Genomic DNA, 15,646 nt, shown 5'->3' with positions numbered 1-15,646 from the left:
TCTCCGAATTTAGTCCTACAGAGCCACCTGCTGGTTGGTTTTGGGATTGTTCTCTTATCCTTGCTGTCTTAGGTGGGGAAGAGGTGCTGACTTTGACCCATGCTGGGCGTATGAAGCCATATTTAATCCACTGTCACTGCTTCTCCTGCCCCATTTCTAATTTTCACATAGAAATTCCCTTCTAGGGTTGAGCATGTCCAAAATCAACACGTAAAAGAGGTTTGTCATGAACACTGGAAGAAATTTAAGAAAGAGAAGCGTTCAGCAAGTTGAACGCTGGGTGCGCAGGATTCTTTCAGGAGCGCGTCGCATAACAGAACCACAGAGTGGTGTTTTCCCAATTGTGGTCTGCGGAGTGCTCACCCGGGTGGAGATGGCCCTTTCCCAAACTAGTGCTGTGGTCCAGTAAGTTTGGGGAAAATGCTACATGTTCAGGGACATTCTCCTTTTTTAGAGATTAAGAATGCCAGTCACTGTTTTCAAGATTTTGAGATGTCCTGCCACGAAGAGTCTGTTTAATCTTGTTGAAACCAGGGCTCGGCAAACTTATTTGAACGTGAAACCTCTTCTCTCCTTTTTTATGTAAGCGAACATTAACATACCACCAGTCAAGTGCTAGATTTGTTCCTCACAAGGCAGACGCGACATACTGAATGAGTATTTTTTATAAAGATACCCTTTCTTGAAGGCCTGCTGTATTGAAGGCTTTGCACTGAGTTCTTATCATACACGATCTCAGTCCTTAAAACAGCCATGCGAGAGTGTATTATTCTCGTCTGCAACTAAGCAACTAAGAATTTGAAGGGTTAGTAGTGGGGTCCAAGGTCACCCAACTGGTAAGTGAGGTCTTTGTTTCTCTATTCATTCACCCACTCACTCTCTCGTTCAGTCGGTGAGTGTTCTTGGAGCATCGGCTCTATGCCAAGCACTGTGCTAGGGGACGGGGACACACAGGCTGCTAGACAGGCATGCTTCTGCCCTCCTAAAGCCGAAAGCCTAACGGAGTCACGGGCAATAATTACACAAATGTATTTGATATCAGATTTGGTCACATTGAAAAGAAATGTTATCTGTCATGGAGAGCGGTGAAGCAGGGTTACTGGTCTGGGAACGATCAGAAGACAAGAGGGGCTTCTTTAGGTAGGGCATCTGTCACAGGGGCCTGTAGCATTACCTCGAGACCTGCAGTCTGAGGAAAAGCAGCCATTCTGCAGTCCCGGGAAAAGATTCTCCATAGGGAGTTCAGCAAGTGCAAAGGTCCTGAGACAGAAATGAGCCGGAGCAGAGACCAAAATGGAAGCGGCGTGGCTGGTGCCTAAGGGGCGGTAGGAGACAGCAGGTGAATCAGCTTCCGTGGGTGCCCTTCACCTCAAAGTTACCCTCCTGGGAATCTTTAGCCTCACTCCAGAGGGGCTCCATGACTAAATATCTCCTGAATCCCTTTGCTGCAATTGCCTTGAACGATAGCATCACTTGTTTAAAACCAAGAAAAAAATAGGCATGCAACTCATTTATCAGATTTGACTTTCGGTTATTTCAGGAAGTCACAGATTGGCACCAAATGTTTGCGTCACACCCTACCGGGCATCTGGCATGTTGCCTCATCTGGTTCTCCCGGCAGCAGTTTGATTTGGCAAGAGCCAAACGGAGGACAGTGTTCACCATTTCAGTCACCACGGAACCCGAGACCCTTAGAGGCCAAGTACTTGCTTAAGATCGCGTGGCTAGTGGAGGGAGGGACTGGCATTAAAGCTCCTTTCTTTTTTCGTATATTCTTACCGGGAGAAGAAATCCTGCCGCCATGACCGTTTCCAAGGCACATACCATACGATGGAAACAGGTCGTCCAGAGGATTGATTCCAGCCCGTGCGATTTACCTATTTAAGGATGTAGGTTCCCAGAGCAAGTGGCAAGTCAGCATTGTTTTTTTCCATCTTAATTCTAACGTAGTCACATACGTGGTATGTGCATCGGTTAAGAAAAGGTAGATTAATATCTGAACACGTGTCAAAAGGCAACAAATAAATGAAGGTCTCGAACTCTCATGTCTCTCTGGGCCAGGGAGGACATGCAAACAGCGGGACAGGGCACAGGTGGGTGTGGGTTGGTCCCTGGTGAATCACAGGGACCCTGGGGCAGAAGATGGGCCCGGCGTGTTTTCCAGTTTTCCAGGAGAACAGAGAAATCGGCACCTTTGCAGAACTTTTGAGGTTATTTGAATAGTGACGGTCAATTCCCAATGTGTTATGACCTGTGCAGGCCAGAGAACATGGGCCCAGATGGGGTCTGCAGGCCGGTACCAGCTCATGATCTTTGTGTGAACTGCAAAAATGTGGGACAGGTGACTCCACCACCTGCCTTTCAAACCAGCGTTCAATTAGCCAGCGCGATAGAACCTGCAGGGGTTTCACTACAATCTGACCCCAGGTGAACACTCTGAGTCCTTTTATTCAAACCTTTAGAGCCTAAGGAGCCACAGATTAAGGTTCGGGAAGGCTTTGTACTTGATTTGGGTTTTGCATTGATACTGTCTGTGCACTGTCTGCTTCCCTTGGGAATTTTTATCAAACTGTGACAAAGACGTACCAGGATGTTCACCTGTCACACTCAAACTCACTGAGTAATCTCTGCACCCGACATGGGGCTTGAACTCATGACCCCGAGATCAAGAGTCCGATATTCCACCGACTGAGCCAGCGAGGTGAGCCTGTAGCGTCCAAACTCATCAGCAGTTTCTCTATGTGACAGCGTGCGCACACGTGTGTACTGGAAAGAAAATAGAATCTGTGTTCAAAATGGTCAGGAGGTTGGAAGAAATGATCTCTTGGGACTTGGGATGTTTTAATATTCAAGCTGCTCTGATAATAACCACTGCTGTTGTGTACCAGTGACTGTATGACTATAGATTTCCTTGCGGTCCTGATTTGAGGCTTGCAAATATCTGAGTCCATGACTTCTGTCCGAAAGGTTCTGACTAGGTCCGACGGAGGTCGGGGCCATTGTGACAATGCTCTGGAGGGCACACTCAGCCATGTGCCACATAAACCTTTTTGCTTGGCACAGTATTTGAAAACAGCATTGTTTTAGGGGCCCCGGGATGGCTCAGTCAGTGAAGCGTGTGACTTCAGCTCAGGTCAGGATCTTGCGGTTGGTGAGTTCGAGCCCCGCGTCGGGCTCTGTGCTGACAGCTCGGAGCCTGGAGCCTGCTTCAGGTTCTGCGTCTCCCTCTCCAGCGGGGCATGGGTGCTCCATGTAGCCGCAGTCCTGTTGCTGTGTGGCCCGGGCTGGACCCGGGCTCTGCTCCTGCTCAGAGCTGCTCCATAGCCAGCAGCGTGAATTTCGCAGCTTGTGGTAAAACCTCTAGCCAGCAGATGGCAGTGAAACCTCTCGTTTGTATAAAATCAAGCGCCCCGTCCAAGGGGACTGGCAGACGGGTGGCCTGCCGGCCAAACCACCAGGTCTTCTGTCTGTTGTCGTTAACGAAGTTTTGCGGGACATCCGTGCCCATTTGTCACGTATTCACCGGGTCGCTTTTGTTGAGTAGCCGCAGTGAGACCATACGGTCTGCAAAATCTGAAATATCTAGTATCTGGCCCTTTATAGAGAAAGTTGGCCAGCCCCTGCCGTAGGTCACAAAGGCTGCTGACAGTGGCCCTTGGAGCTGCCTTCCTGACTTCTTCACTTTTCTTGGTTTGGAACCTACACCTGAAATAATAAAGCCTGTGTGGATTTTAGGGAGTCCTCCTGATAAAAAAATTTCCTAAGTATCAATATAATATTGCCTTATTTCTGATCAGGTTTCCAAAGAGTGCCTACACAAAAGATTTCCTAGTCCTATGATTCTTCTCATTTCCTTTAAATACCCCGAAAATGGTGGTTGATGAAAAATTTTAAAGATTAAGGAGGAATGTCACCGCTAGCGGTCTGATCACAGCTCAGTGCAAAGACCACATGCAAATGATATGGTAATCATGAAGGCTCTCCTGACTCTTATTTGCATATCACTGTGCGTGGCCTCTGGAGAAAAAAGTCCTGTGTTGCATATCACTTGCTTCTGTCATATAGAAACTTGTCGCTAGCTAATTTGATCGGGGGCTTTCTTGAAATGTAACTGCCGTTTTTAAATTCTTTTTTTTTTTTTTTTGGAAAAGATGTTGCCAGCCCTCTGAAGCTTCATCGAACAGAGACTTTTCCTGCCTACCGATCTGAGCACTGACACGAGCTGCCCAGAGTGGTTGTGGGACGCACCTGGGATGTGTCAGCCACCGCAGATCCTCGAGGCGGCAGGATGACAGCGAGGGAAACCACGAAGGAAAGAATCTCAAAGTCCCCGGCTGATCGTGTGGTCATTGGGAAACGGCAATGCAATATTTGTCCTTTTCTTTCTTTCTTTTTTCTTTTTTTAAAAAATCTTAGCGTGATTGAAACATGCTCTATAGATTTCGACTTCTCTTGCCCCCTTTTACAGCTGGACAGGAAGGAGTCAATGCCGCAAAATGATTTTCTATCGTAGGTACTGTGTCCCTTCCACTTCCTCTGAATCTATCCTTTTGTGGATTCTTGTGATTTCCCTTCTGAGTGTTTCAGTTGTATGACAGTCGGTACTGACAATAAAATGGCTCTTCATTATTTGTTATTTGCTGATACCGTATTTCCTCACTTATTAATGCTACGGCTCCGGTTAACTACTGGAAGTTATTTTTTATTATATTACCGACACGTGAAATCAGCGCTTTGACCTGACTCCTACCTGTGAGGTTAAGAAATCTCTTCAAAGGGCCCTTTAGCATTCTCTACGGGGTTATAATGTTGCTCTCGCGTGATCTTCCTCCAGTCACCCACCTCCGTTTTTCAAAAGCCTTTGTTTTATTTGGAGTACCTTCATAAAACATTTTAAAATAAAAGAACATTCTTCACCCCCTATGTTCTTTGGATTCTGGCTACTTGGTTTTCTCTTATGTTTCCAGTGTTTATGAAGGTATGTGAATCTCTTCCTTACGAGCCATGAGCGTGGCCTGGCATTGCATTTGACGTCTGTGCAACCGTTTACACGTTTGCCCACTCATTCACGAAGCTGGTCTGCACTGAGCACCTTCCAGTTCCAGATGCTGTGCTAGATAGAATCCAGGGGTACGGGGATAAAGAGATATGCGGGCCCTGTCACCAAGGACTTCGAGTGCATAGGAGTATGACAAGGAAATAAAGTTGCAGTTGTAACACAGAGTGACAGCTGCTAAATGGGTCCCCAGTGGGCCATGTGCCTCTGAAGAGATGGTCATTCTAGTCCCCAGGCTTTCCCCCTGGGAGCTTCCAGGTGGGAATTAAATCCCGGGAGCTCCCGAGGCTGGAATGGCTATGACTGCATGGGAAGCGGGGTTCTGTGTATCTGGGTCACCACTCTGTCGTCAGTAGTGTTCCCTGATGGAGTGTAGGGCATCGATTAAGTTTGATACACAATGACTGTTCTTTTAGTGTAAGTATATCCAAAACGTTGCATGAGATGTCATTACACTAAAAATGGCTCATTGCATATCTCAGACTGAAATTTGTTGGGATGGTCCGAATTTTTCTGTGCTAAATCTGGCAATCCTGTTTCCCAGGCACGAGAACTGTGCCTTGCACACAGCTCATGCTTGAAAAATATGTGATGATTGACTGGGTGGTTGAATAAACTGCTATCCTGGGGATAGGATTCTTTCTACGAGGGGAGGCAAGTTATTATCGATTGTGTACTTTCTCAGTGCCAGGTACTGAGGTAGGCCCTGCTAGAATTATTATTTTCCCTGGAAAATCCTATCCTGTATTTTCTAGGGAAAGATGTGAATTTTACTCAACACCAAGCAAGGGCCAGAAAAAGATTCACTTTCATTTGTGCTTCCTCCGAAACGTGCATAATTTCCCAAAATGGGAGATTGACCAGTGCAACCCCAAAGGCCCTGCTAACATGCAAGTTTGCCGAGCTAGATTCCCAGTTGGATCTGAGTTAGTTGGGATCTCCAAGGACACTGCCGGTTAGGATGTGTTTGTCTCAGAGGTGGGGAAACACTGGGAGGGGGAGGAGGGTTAAATTCAGCCGAGGATTACTTAGTGGGTTAGGGACACGTACGTGACTTCGTGCTTTGTTGGGGTGCGTGTGTGTTCTGTGTTGTGTGTGGCTGCTTTTCCCATTGCGTCAGCTCATCTGCCTTCTCCCAGGTAGATTCATATTCATCTTTTTAAAATTTGGTTCGCCACACACATTTGAGCGTTCCCTCACCGTTTGTTGTCCTTACTCTAGCTAGCTTTTGTTTTATTTTCCTTTTCTCCCAAAACTGTCTCGTAAGAAGTTCTCCCTGGTTCCCAAGGTCTCGGCTGCCAACATGGGGGCTTAAGTGGAAGAAGGAGATAAAAGGAACGGAGTTAAATAATTATAATTTTAATGAAGTCAGAGTTCCTGGAGCACGTCTAAAGCTAATGAGTGTGTACAGAAATGTTGCTGAATGTAGTCAACTAAAAATCAGAACCTCCTTTAGGACTTAATTTGTTTTTCTTTTTTTAGAGAAAGAGTGCAAGTGGAGAGAGGGGCAGAGGGAGAGAGAGAATCTTAAATAGGCTCCACACACAGCGTGGAGCCCCCCAAGTGGGACTCGATCCCACGACCCTGGGACCATGACGTGAGCCAAAATCGAGAGACGAACATTCAACTGACTGAGCCAGCCAGGAGCCCCTAGGACTTTTGGAAAATGAAACATATTGACAAAAAGAAAAAAAGAGAGAGAGAGAGTTCTGTTAGGTTATCCTAATGCTTATTTATTGCCAAGCACTATTATTCTAAGTGCTTTACTTGTGTTCTCTTATTTAATCTCCACAACAGGTCCATGAGGTAAGTATAATTTTTGTCCCCATTTTATAGATGGGGAAACTGAGTCTTAAGGAGCCTGAGTCATCTAAATAATATGTCCAAGATCTCTTAGCTTTGCTAGGAGGTGAAGAGGCATGTTAAAATTTTCAAGTTTATTTGCAAAACAGAACAAAAAATCTTTTCAAGTTAATTTGAGCAAAATTTGTTGGAATTGGGTGGCACCAAGCCAAAGGTGATTAGAGGTGCTCCAGACACAGGACCTGGCAAGAGGTTTTTATAGACAAGATGTGGAAGCAAAGCAAGGAAATTATCTGATTGACTCTAGCGTAAGTGGTTGTTTTATTTGAGAAAGCTGCTTGTGATTGGCTGTTCTTAAACATTTCATTTCCTCGGAGTCCCATGCATTGACTCTGGCTTACATTTGGTTTGCTTATGTTTTGGTTTGCTTACGGAGGCTACCAGGGCCCTAGTGCCCTCCTTGTTTAATTACTTTAATAGCCACTAAATGCTCGACTCGAATTGGAACCCAGATATTCTGATTCCTGAGCCAGCTGTATCAATCCCTAACACATGCTGCACACTTTTCTTTAAAGGGCCAGAAGATAATTTTTTTTTTTTTTTAGTGTTTGTTTATTTTTGCGAGAGACAGAACCAGGGAGGGGCAGAGAGAGAGACAGAGGGAGACACAGAATCCAAAACAGAATCCAAACAGAATCCAAAACTTAACGGCTGTTAGGCGTTAAGTTTTGGGGGAGCCAAAATTTATACTCAGATTTTCAACTGAGTGGGGGTCAGTCTCCCTCCTGTTTTGTGCAAGGGTCAACTGTACTAACAGTCTCTTCTTCCCTGTAGTCCCAGGAAAAATACACCCATTTTCAGTTTTCCAGCCAACTCAATCCTTTCCATTCGTGTTAAGGTCTTGAGTTCTTTTGTTTAAACATCGGAGGTAAGACTGCCCATCTTCTGACGAAAGTCAACAGTTGGCTGAGTTCAGAGTGAGCTCATTGGCTCAATCTGTGATGATTTGACTCAGCCAAGGCAGGACCCGCGCTAAGCATTTGCCTACAGCTGTGCTGAATAGGATGATGCCACGTGCATTCTACCCACTGAACTTGTAGTTATCAAATGTTGGCGGAAGATGATCATTCTGTAGATCTGGGGTGGAGTCCACGATTGTGCATTTTCAATCAGCACCTCTAGGTAATTCCGATGCAGGCGGTATAAAATTCCATTTTAAGGATGGAATTCTTTAAAATTTAAATTCTTTAAAATTCCCCCGTCCCCACCCCCGCGGAGATAGAAACGGAGAGTTCCCATCAGGTGAGATTTGGCACCTGGCGGCCATGAGCAAGGTGTTCTTAACCAAGACACCCCCAGGAAGTCAGGAGGAGGAGTCGGGACGCCGGGAGATGCAGGGATTCGGGCACACAGGTAGGAGGGCGATTCTGCATGTGGGTTGCACACAGGAAGGGGACATGTGTCGTGATTGTGGCTTGGAAGTGAGCTCCTGCGTGGCCGCTTCGGTGCCTCTGCGATAGTCTCTTTGTTGCCATGACGACTAGGAAGGGACTCAGTTTGACCTTCTTTGTTTCTCTAAGATGCCTGAAGTCCCAGGGCCTCCTGTGCTGCTCTTTTTTTAACAGGAAACCGCCAGCCAGGAGCTACTTGTGAAAGCAGAGCACAGTCTGCAGAAGTCAGGCAGGGCGAGGACGGAGCCAGAGTCCAGCTGGTGTTGTTAATGAATCAGCACCGAGCCACCAGCCGTCTGGCCTCCCGCCGCCCCGCCTGCCCCAGCGTCCTCTCATCCTTACTGTTGAGCAACCGTCTCTTCCTTGGCCTTTGGTACCGTTGCATTTCCCTCCGCTGAAGGGCAGGAGTTTCTTGGGGGGGGGGGGGGATTTAAGATGTTGGAGGTGGGCAAAGACTGGTATTTTTTGCTCTGAGTTTTGCCAGACCACGAGGGCGCCTCTGTATGGCTCTAGGTTGCTTACGTGTTGTGTTCGTTTGCTTGTTTACCCTGGAAACCCCAAGAGGCGAAGAATCGGCTTTGATTGTTTGTTTTTTCGGTAGGTAGTTAACCTCTGTAGGCACCACCAATGCAGCACACGCGGGAGCCCTCTCTAGAAAGGGTCTGCATCTGGCCAGAGTCGACCTCCTTCCTGCTTTTGTAAATAAAGCTTTATTGGCACAGAGCTGTGCCCATTTCTTTATATATTAGCCGTGGCTGCTTTTGCGTGACACCCAGAGAGCTGAGTGGTTGTGGCAGGGCCATACGCCCTCTGAGGGAAAGGCTTGTCGGGTCCTGCGCTGTATGACTTGTGCCCTCAACCAGCCGATGGCTTAGGTTCCCCGCTACTGCACGTGTCTCCCATCTTCCGTGTTACCTGTGAAATCAATGTTCTCCGTGAACGGGATGCTCAGCAGGACCTGGGCCCTCTCGCCGCAGAGGTCGTTGTTTCTGCCGTCTGTCCCTTTGGCCCAGAAAAATCTTACCTTCCTCCACTCTTGCAAAACTGACCCTTCAGACTTCAACTTAAACACCAGCCTGTCGAAGTTCCTTCCTGAGACCCCCAGACCGGACAAAGTCACCAGTCATAAGCTTTTAGGAAGCCCCATTCTAAACATTAATGGGTGCTGTGCATGAACATTTCCATGTGGTTAGTAAATTGTCTGCCTTTTCCATGCTTCTCAAGTTCCCTGAGAGAAAATGTTCCGTCTCTCGGGCTTAGCTTTGTACCCTCAGCACCAAACAAAATTCCTAGTGAATTTCGTGCGTGCTCAATAAATACTCACTTTGTAAATAAAGAAATGGAAAGTGAGACCACAGCAGGTGCATCGTTAAATCGTGGTGTACGTGATCTGGGTTCTACCTCGGATGAGTAACCTCTTTCCTACAGAGAGGTCGGCCCTAACATTTGAACTTGCTTCAAATGCAGAAAGCAGGCAATATTTTTCTAAGAAACGCAGACAACCAAAGAAGTGCATTGTATTATTTCTCATGTTGATTTCCTATATGACCTAGAAGGGAAAGGAAACATAGGGCAACCCATAGTGGCTTTTGCCTTCAGTCCTACCTTATCCATCATTAAACCTAAGCTACCTCTCTTATAGGGAGGTAAGCCCTAACGTTTCTGGAACTCCTGTGCGCTGAACATAATCCTTACATTGTGCCTGTGAGGTGGCTAGCCTCCGCCTCGTTTTATGACGTAGGGCCTAAAGCGCTGAGACTTGGAGCGACTGGTCTCCAGAACAGTCTAGCTCTAGCGCCCGCATTCTTCTGCTTGCGTTTCCCACTCTGTGTGCTAAGGTGCCGTGGGGTGCCACAGGGAACTCACAGAGGTGCTGTGGGATAGACCAAGTTTCTGCAGGAGAAGGTGATACTCCGCATGTATTGGACCCACGGGAATGACTCCTGGCCAGGGGCTGTTCAATTTCAACATCAGATCACACCAAATTCACTTCTGTGACGCCATTATTGTGAAGCTGGGTTTTGGGTAGCTGCTCTGATAAAAAAGCAGAAGCACTTCGTGAAAATCCACGTGGACAAGGACGTGAGGGTGGGGGTGGGAATCCAGTCTTATTCCCGAGGGCCTGGCAGACACACACATCCCCTTAGCAAGGAATTGTGAGTAGTTAAGAATAAAATACAAATATTTTTTTTCTTTCGATTTCGGTGTATTTTTTTAAATGGCTACTAAGTTGTCAGGACCTAAATACTGAAATTCTTCGGATGAACCTAGCAACTTGATAAATGGAACCGCTGAGTATTTCTTTTGGTCTAAGAGCGCTAGGAAGAAATTCCTGAGATCTTAAGAGCACTGTGGACAGAGAAAATGAGAGACCCTCTGTCCCATATTCTGTCTCTGCCTTGGCCACAGCCCCAGATGTAGGCTCTAGGGTGTAAGCCCCCAGGTCTGTATTTAGTACCCACAGCAGGACGGTTTTACGGGTACAACCCACGCAGTCACACAGGGATCCATGCTCCGAAGGGCCCTGTACTCGGTTTATTGCTTTACTGTAGCCATCTTGATATCCTTGTCCTTTTTTTAAATCTTTGAACGTGTGTGTGTAAGTGAAGTCCGGTGGGACAGTGGAGCATGTCTATCGGCAGGGAAGGTAGCGGAGGTGTGAGTGTCCACTCGCTGGCCCTCGATGCCTTGTGTGTGAGTAGCACTCATGATGCCCCATGAACACACAATTCCAGAGGCCCCCCGATGTGTGGGAGTTCAGTGAGACCCAAAGCAAGTTCAAGATAAGTGTGTTACATCCATCACCGAGTAAGCAGGGCCCTTTCCCTGTGAACCAGGGAGCCTTTCCCTCTGAACCTGAACTTGCTTCAGACGCGGAAAGAAAACAATGTTATTCTAAGAAACGTGGACAACCAAAGAAGGTACGTCGTATTTCTCACTCCTGCTGCTTTCCTATGTGACCTAGAAGGAAAAGGAAAGATAGGGCAACCCGTAGTGGCTTTTGCCTTCAGTCCTTCCTTATCCATCGTTAAACCTAAGCTACGGTATTGTTGCTAGAAGGTACGTGCATAAGACGTGATCATAAAATGAAATAAAGTCACCGTGTTCACTTTGTGCGGTGTTTCCCCTGTTTGGGGCAAGAACAAAGTAGATGAGCCCGTTGGAGCCACAAAATGGGAGCCGTGCGATTTTGGTGATTCAGCATGTGAATTAAATGTTCTTATATTAACGTTTAAGATGGAGACGACGCAATAGGAAGGGGACCAGTAAAACCCCTGCTACTCACTCGGAATGTTAATTTTTCCTACGATCACATTAATAGCAAGTGACAAACACAGTGACAGGTCGAGAGTGAGGAAGGAAGAAAGGAAAACACTTTACATTTCAGTTCCTTAAGTGGCAGGTCTTTCCTGCTTTTTGAACAAGTGCGTTTTTGTTTTGCACTTGGTCTCACAAATGCTGTGGCCGGTCCTGTGCCGAAGATGCCCCTGGAAGAAAGGGCAGGGTGAGCAGGACAGAGGATTATGCTTCAGGTGTCTTTTCTGCCTCTTTCCTGCTTCCACGAGGGGCTCCCGCCCAGAACTGTTGCTCGCCTCTCAAACCCTCCAGTCCAGTCATTCAATAATTGACCTCTATTGAAGACACTGGGCGCAGTTCCTATTTTGAGCAAATGTCACGGTGACTGCACTGTGCTAAATACTGTAGAATTATTTTCCTCATCACTGAATTCCTTTTAAAGTTGTACCTTCCTAACAAAGAAAGAAAGAGACGCATTTGGTTATCAAAGGAAGCCAGCCCCCAAATTTACTTTCCTTCAGCTGTCATGCAAATTGTGAGCCAGAGGCCTAGCAGGATGGCTTTGAAGATAGAGATCACAGTGAGGTCCTAGAGAGGCTTCAATAGGGTTTCTGATGATCCTGTGATTGACTCAGAGAAGGAAGAAAAGAGCAGAGAACAATGGGAAGAAGTCCGCTCTTGAAGTCATAAAAGCCCAGTGTCTAATTCTGGTCCTCTCCTTGCCTGGAGGAAATGTCAGTTAATAGCGAAGGGGTCAGACAGGGCTAGACCAGGATTTCCTCAAGTGCATTCCAGGGGGTGCCAGTTCAGGTGGGGGGGGGGGGTAGGCGGAGGGGTGGGCGGGGACGGGGGAGTTTTGTCCTTAAGTGAATCCTTGGTAAATGGAGAGTCAAACCAGTGTCTTTGTGAACTTCTTGGAGCCCAGCAGAGTAAACATGATGTAATAGTCTAGAGGAGGCCACAAGATGCAGAATTTTTGTTGTAACTGGACTTACACCAGTTTGGCTGGCATCAGTAGCCTTCAGTGACTAAAGGTAGGTGAAGGCAGGTCTCCTGGCTGTCACACGTGGCCATTGGATAGTTGCTTACAATGCAGTTGCATCAAATTTTCAGGCACCTGCTAACAGTACCTCGCCATCAGGGGCAGAAACAGTGATGTGGCCCGAGTGATGAGCTCCTGATACGTTCAGATGCTCTGATGGCTTTGCGTAGTACAGATTTTCCTGAGACACACGGGGCAGCATCCTACCAGCAAGACTGAGCTAAGGTTCTAGTGGGAGATAGGAGAGTCTCCCAGCTAGTAACTGGAAAGAGGACCAGTGGGGAATCCTAAACCTGCAAGGCCGCCATTTTGCCAGGTGGAGGTGCTTTGGGTCTGCGGGAGTCTTACTCCCTAATCCTGAAAGGGATCAGAATGTCTACAGCATTTCTGGCTATTCTGTTTCTAGCCGTATTCTTGGACACCCCCTTGTTCAGCAAGAAGAACCACTTTTAACATCCATTATGCTAATTAGCAAAACTTCTGGTGTTGACCAGTCAAAAAGACAGTAGACACCACTGTTGGAGTGAGGGAGTTGATGAGTATTTGTGTGTGTGTGTGTGTGTGTTTTGTTTTTATTTTTTGCAGATCCCAACTCACAAATTCTGGAAGGCAGGTTTCCACTTAGGGCGTTGCAAGTATTAAATGTGTAGATCAAACCAAGCATCCTCCCATATCACACTCTTCATGGTCTCTACTATTTTCAAGTCTATTGTAGATACTACAATAGTTTCTGAAATGTAGGAGAGCTCTTTTCCCTGGAGCATCTTTTGGGATTGGGGTTCTAAGGATCCCACTTTAGGAACTGATGGGTGGGATCAAAGAATTTCCATCTGGGAGCCTCTCAGTTACTGCGTGGTTGTGCCACTCCATGCAACTCACTTAACCTCTCTGCGGATTCTTGGGTTCTCGTCTCAATGAAATGGGATACTAATAAGTATATTTTTTAAGTGCCCTGTAGCCTGCTCTAAAAGAGAGTAAGAACTGGAAAAGTTTTGGAGATGGCTGAAATACAGACTCTTGACCCAATATCCCCATCTACAACATAACAGCAGCGATTCTCTTGTGCATTTGGCCAAGACCACATGAAGTCGTAGGCATGAAAGTTCTTTGACAACCGTAAAAATACTTCAGCTTTGGAGTTCTTCCCATATCAAGCGCCTCTCCTCCATGATGGCATGAAATGGGAGACTATGTTTAAAATGAAAGATGCTTCCGGTCTTATTTTGTGAGATTACCATAGTGTCCATGTTATAGAAGAGAGACAAAGGGAATTAATACTTAATGAGAAATTGCTATTTTCCAGAGATTTTTAATAAATTATCTCATTTGACTTTCACCTACACACGAGTGGGTATTATTTTAGGAAGAGGAAGCTGAAACACAGAACAGGGGGGATAATTACTCAAATTCTCACAGCCAGTAAGTAGGAATGGCCTTGAATTGAGCTGGTCAGAATTCTAAAACGGGCATTGTTTCTACTACACTGAGTAATGACATTGCTGTCATTGGCCTTGGTGTTCCTTGCTGTGCAACGGGACAATGTTGGCTGCATTTCCATAGTGTGCCAGTGAGAATAACAGGTGGGCTTTCTCACTATATCATTGGACATTCTGTCAGTGATAAGAGCATGAATTTGGGGGGCTTTTTTACTAAGATAATTAGTAACGGCCACATTTAAACTGACGGTCTAATTCAAATGCCTCCAGGGGCCACGCAAGTAACGTCAATAAGGGAGGTTGGGCCAGCTTTGGCAGTAGTGGAGGCCAGGAACCCCAGTTCATGGGGCAGCCAAGTGTCGCCATGCAGAAACGTGAAGCCAAGAGTTGCTAAACTGCCAGGGTTTTTGGTTTTGTGTGTTCGGTTAGCGAAAAGCTGGAACTCTGGCTTTGTGAAATTTCCGGTTTTTAAATATTAGAAACGAATATAAATCACTAGTGCTGAATCTGTGCTGGCTAATGCTTCATACGTCCAAGGGTAGAAGGAAAAATAAATGTCTGTGAGCTAAAATCTATAGTAGGCCTTCCATTTAAACCCCTAAATTAAATTGGGTTTGCACTGATATTAACTATGGTTATTAGCTATTGCTGATATAATCTTACAAGTGGGGAAAGAGACCAAGGGGTGAAATGCATCAGGAGGCGGCACCGTGATTCTCGGGGTAAGACACGGGGATTTTTCTTCTTTTAATCTTGTTCTTCTAATTGTATAATATCTTCGTTCTTTTCCCCCTCCTGAGCCACGGTGCGCCTTTAAAGCCCCGATCCCTTAATTTGTCTTCTTTAGCAATGGCAGCATGGGAAATTTTGTCAGAGACATGATGGTTCAGTAAATGCCTTTGTCTAGGTGTTATTTATCAACTAGCAGGTGGGGTGAAACCAGAGTTTTCTAGAAAGACTGGAAATGCTGAGACCTTGGTCTTTGCTTGAAGGTCCCTTAAATTTGTTGAAAAAAGATTTTTGTTTGTGGTTATTCATCAGCCTTCTTATGGAAAATCAAACTGATAGGATATTGCTTTGGTGCTGCAGTGTTTGTTATTTGATATGTAACATCTAACATCTGTCAAAACATCTAAGATCTATTTCTTCGAGTGGCAGCAGCAGATTGGATCCAACATTTAAGAATGACGAATAGTCATTGCAGCTAAGAGACTGAGAGTGCTTAGAGGGAAGAGAAAATAAAGGCTCTCCTCTGCCCGGGAGGTCCTGCCCCCCCAGGGTTAAACAGTGGGCCATGGAACCCGTCTGCTTCATTTTCACTCGCAACACTTCTGACACAAAAAGTGTGTATATATATTTTCCATCCCAGCAACCACTTCTGACACCAACTGGGCATCTTACAACTCCATTCGGAAGCTAAGTCCCTAGAGTCAGTACAGACCCCTCGGGTGGAAGGTTCAGTCCCACACGAGTGCCCCGTGTCCGGTTGCTGCCTACACTTCTGACCAACTGGCTATGCACTGGAGATTCCCAAGACCCCTGATCCGCTAGGTCAACTCCC

The 15,646-nt window shown here is 46.3% G+C and overlaps 1 protein-coding gene across 1 annotated transcript in view; it reads left to right on the top strand.

Moving 5' to 3' along the window:
• DOK5 (docking protein 5) overlaps positions 1-4,904 on the top strand; it is a 153,209-nt gene extending 148,305 nt beyond the window's left edge. Inside the window, exon 8 of the mRNA XM_047853044.1 lies at positions 4,152-4,904. Coding sequence (XP_047709000.1) covers positions 4,152-4,216 — 65 coding nt within the window. The 3' untranslated portion in view covers positions 4,217-4,904. The remainder of the gene's footprint in view (positions 1-4,151) is intronic.
• The last annotated feature ends 10,742 nt before the right edge of the window (positions 4,905-15,646 follow it).

Source organism: Prionailurus viverrinus, chromosome A3 (genome assembly GCF_022837055.1).
Source record: "Prionailurus viverrinus isolate Anna chromosome A3, UM_Priviv_1.0, whole genome shotgun sequence".
In the NCBI taxonomy this organism is placed as follows: Eukaryota; Metazoa; Chordata; class Mammalia; order Carnivora; family Felidae; genus Prionailurus; species Prionailurus viverrinus.
The sequence above is the reverse complement of the archived record's forward strand: the minus strand, read 5'-3'. Positions and strand labels throughout refer to the sequence as shown.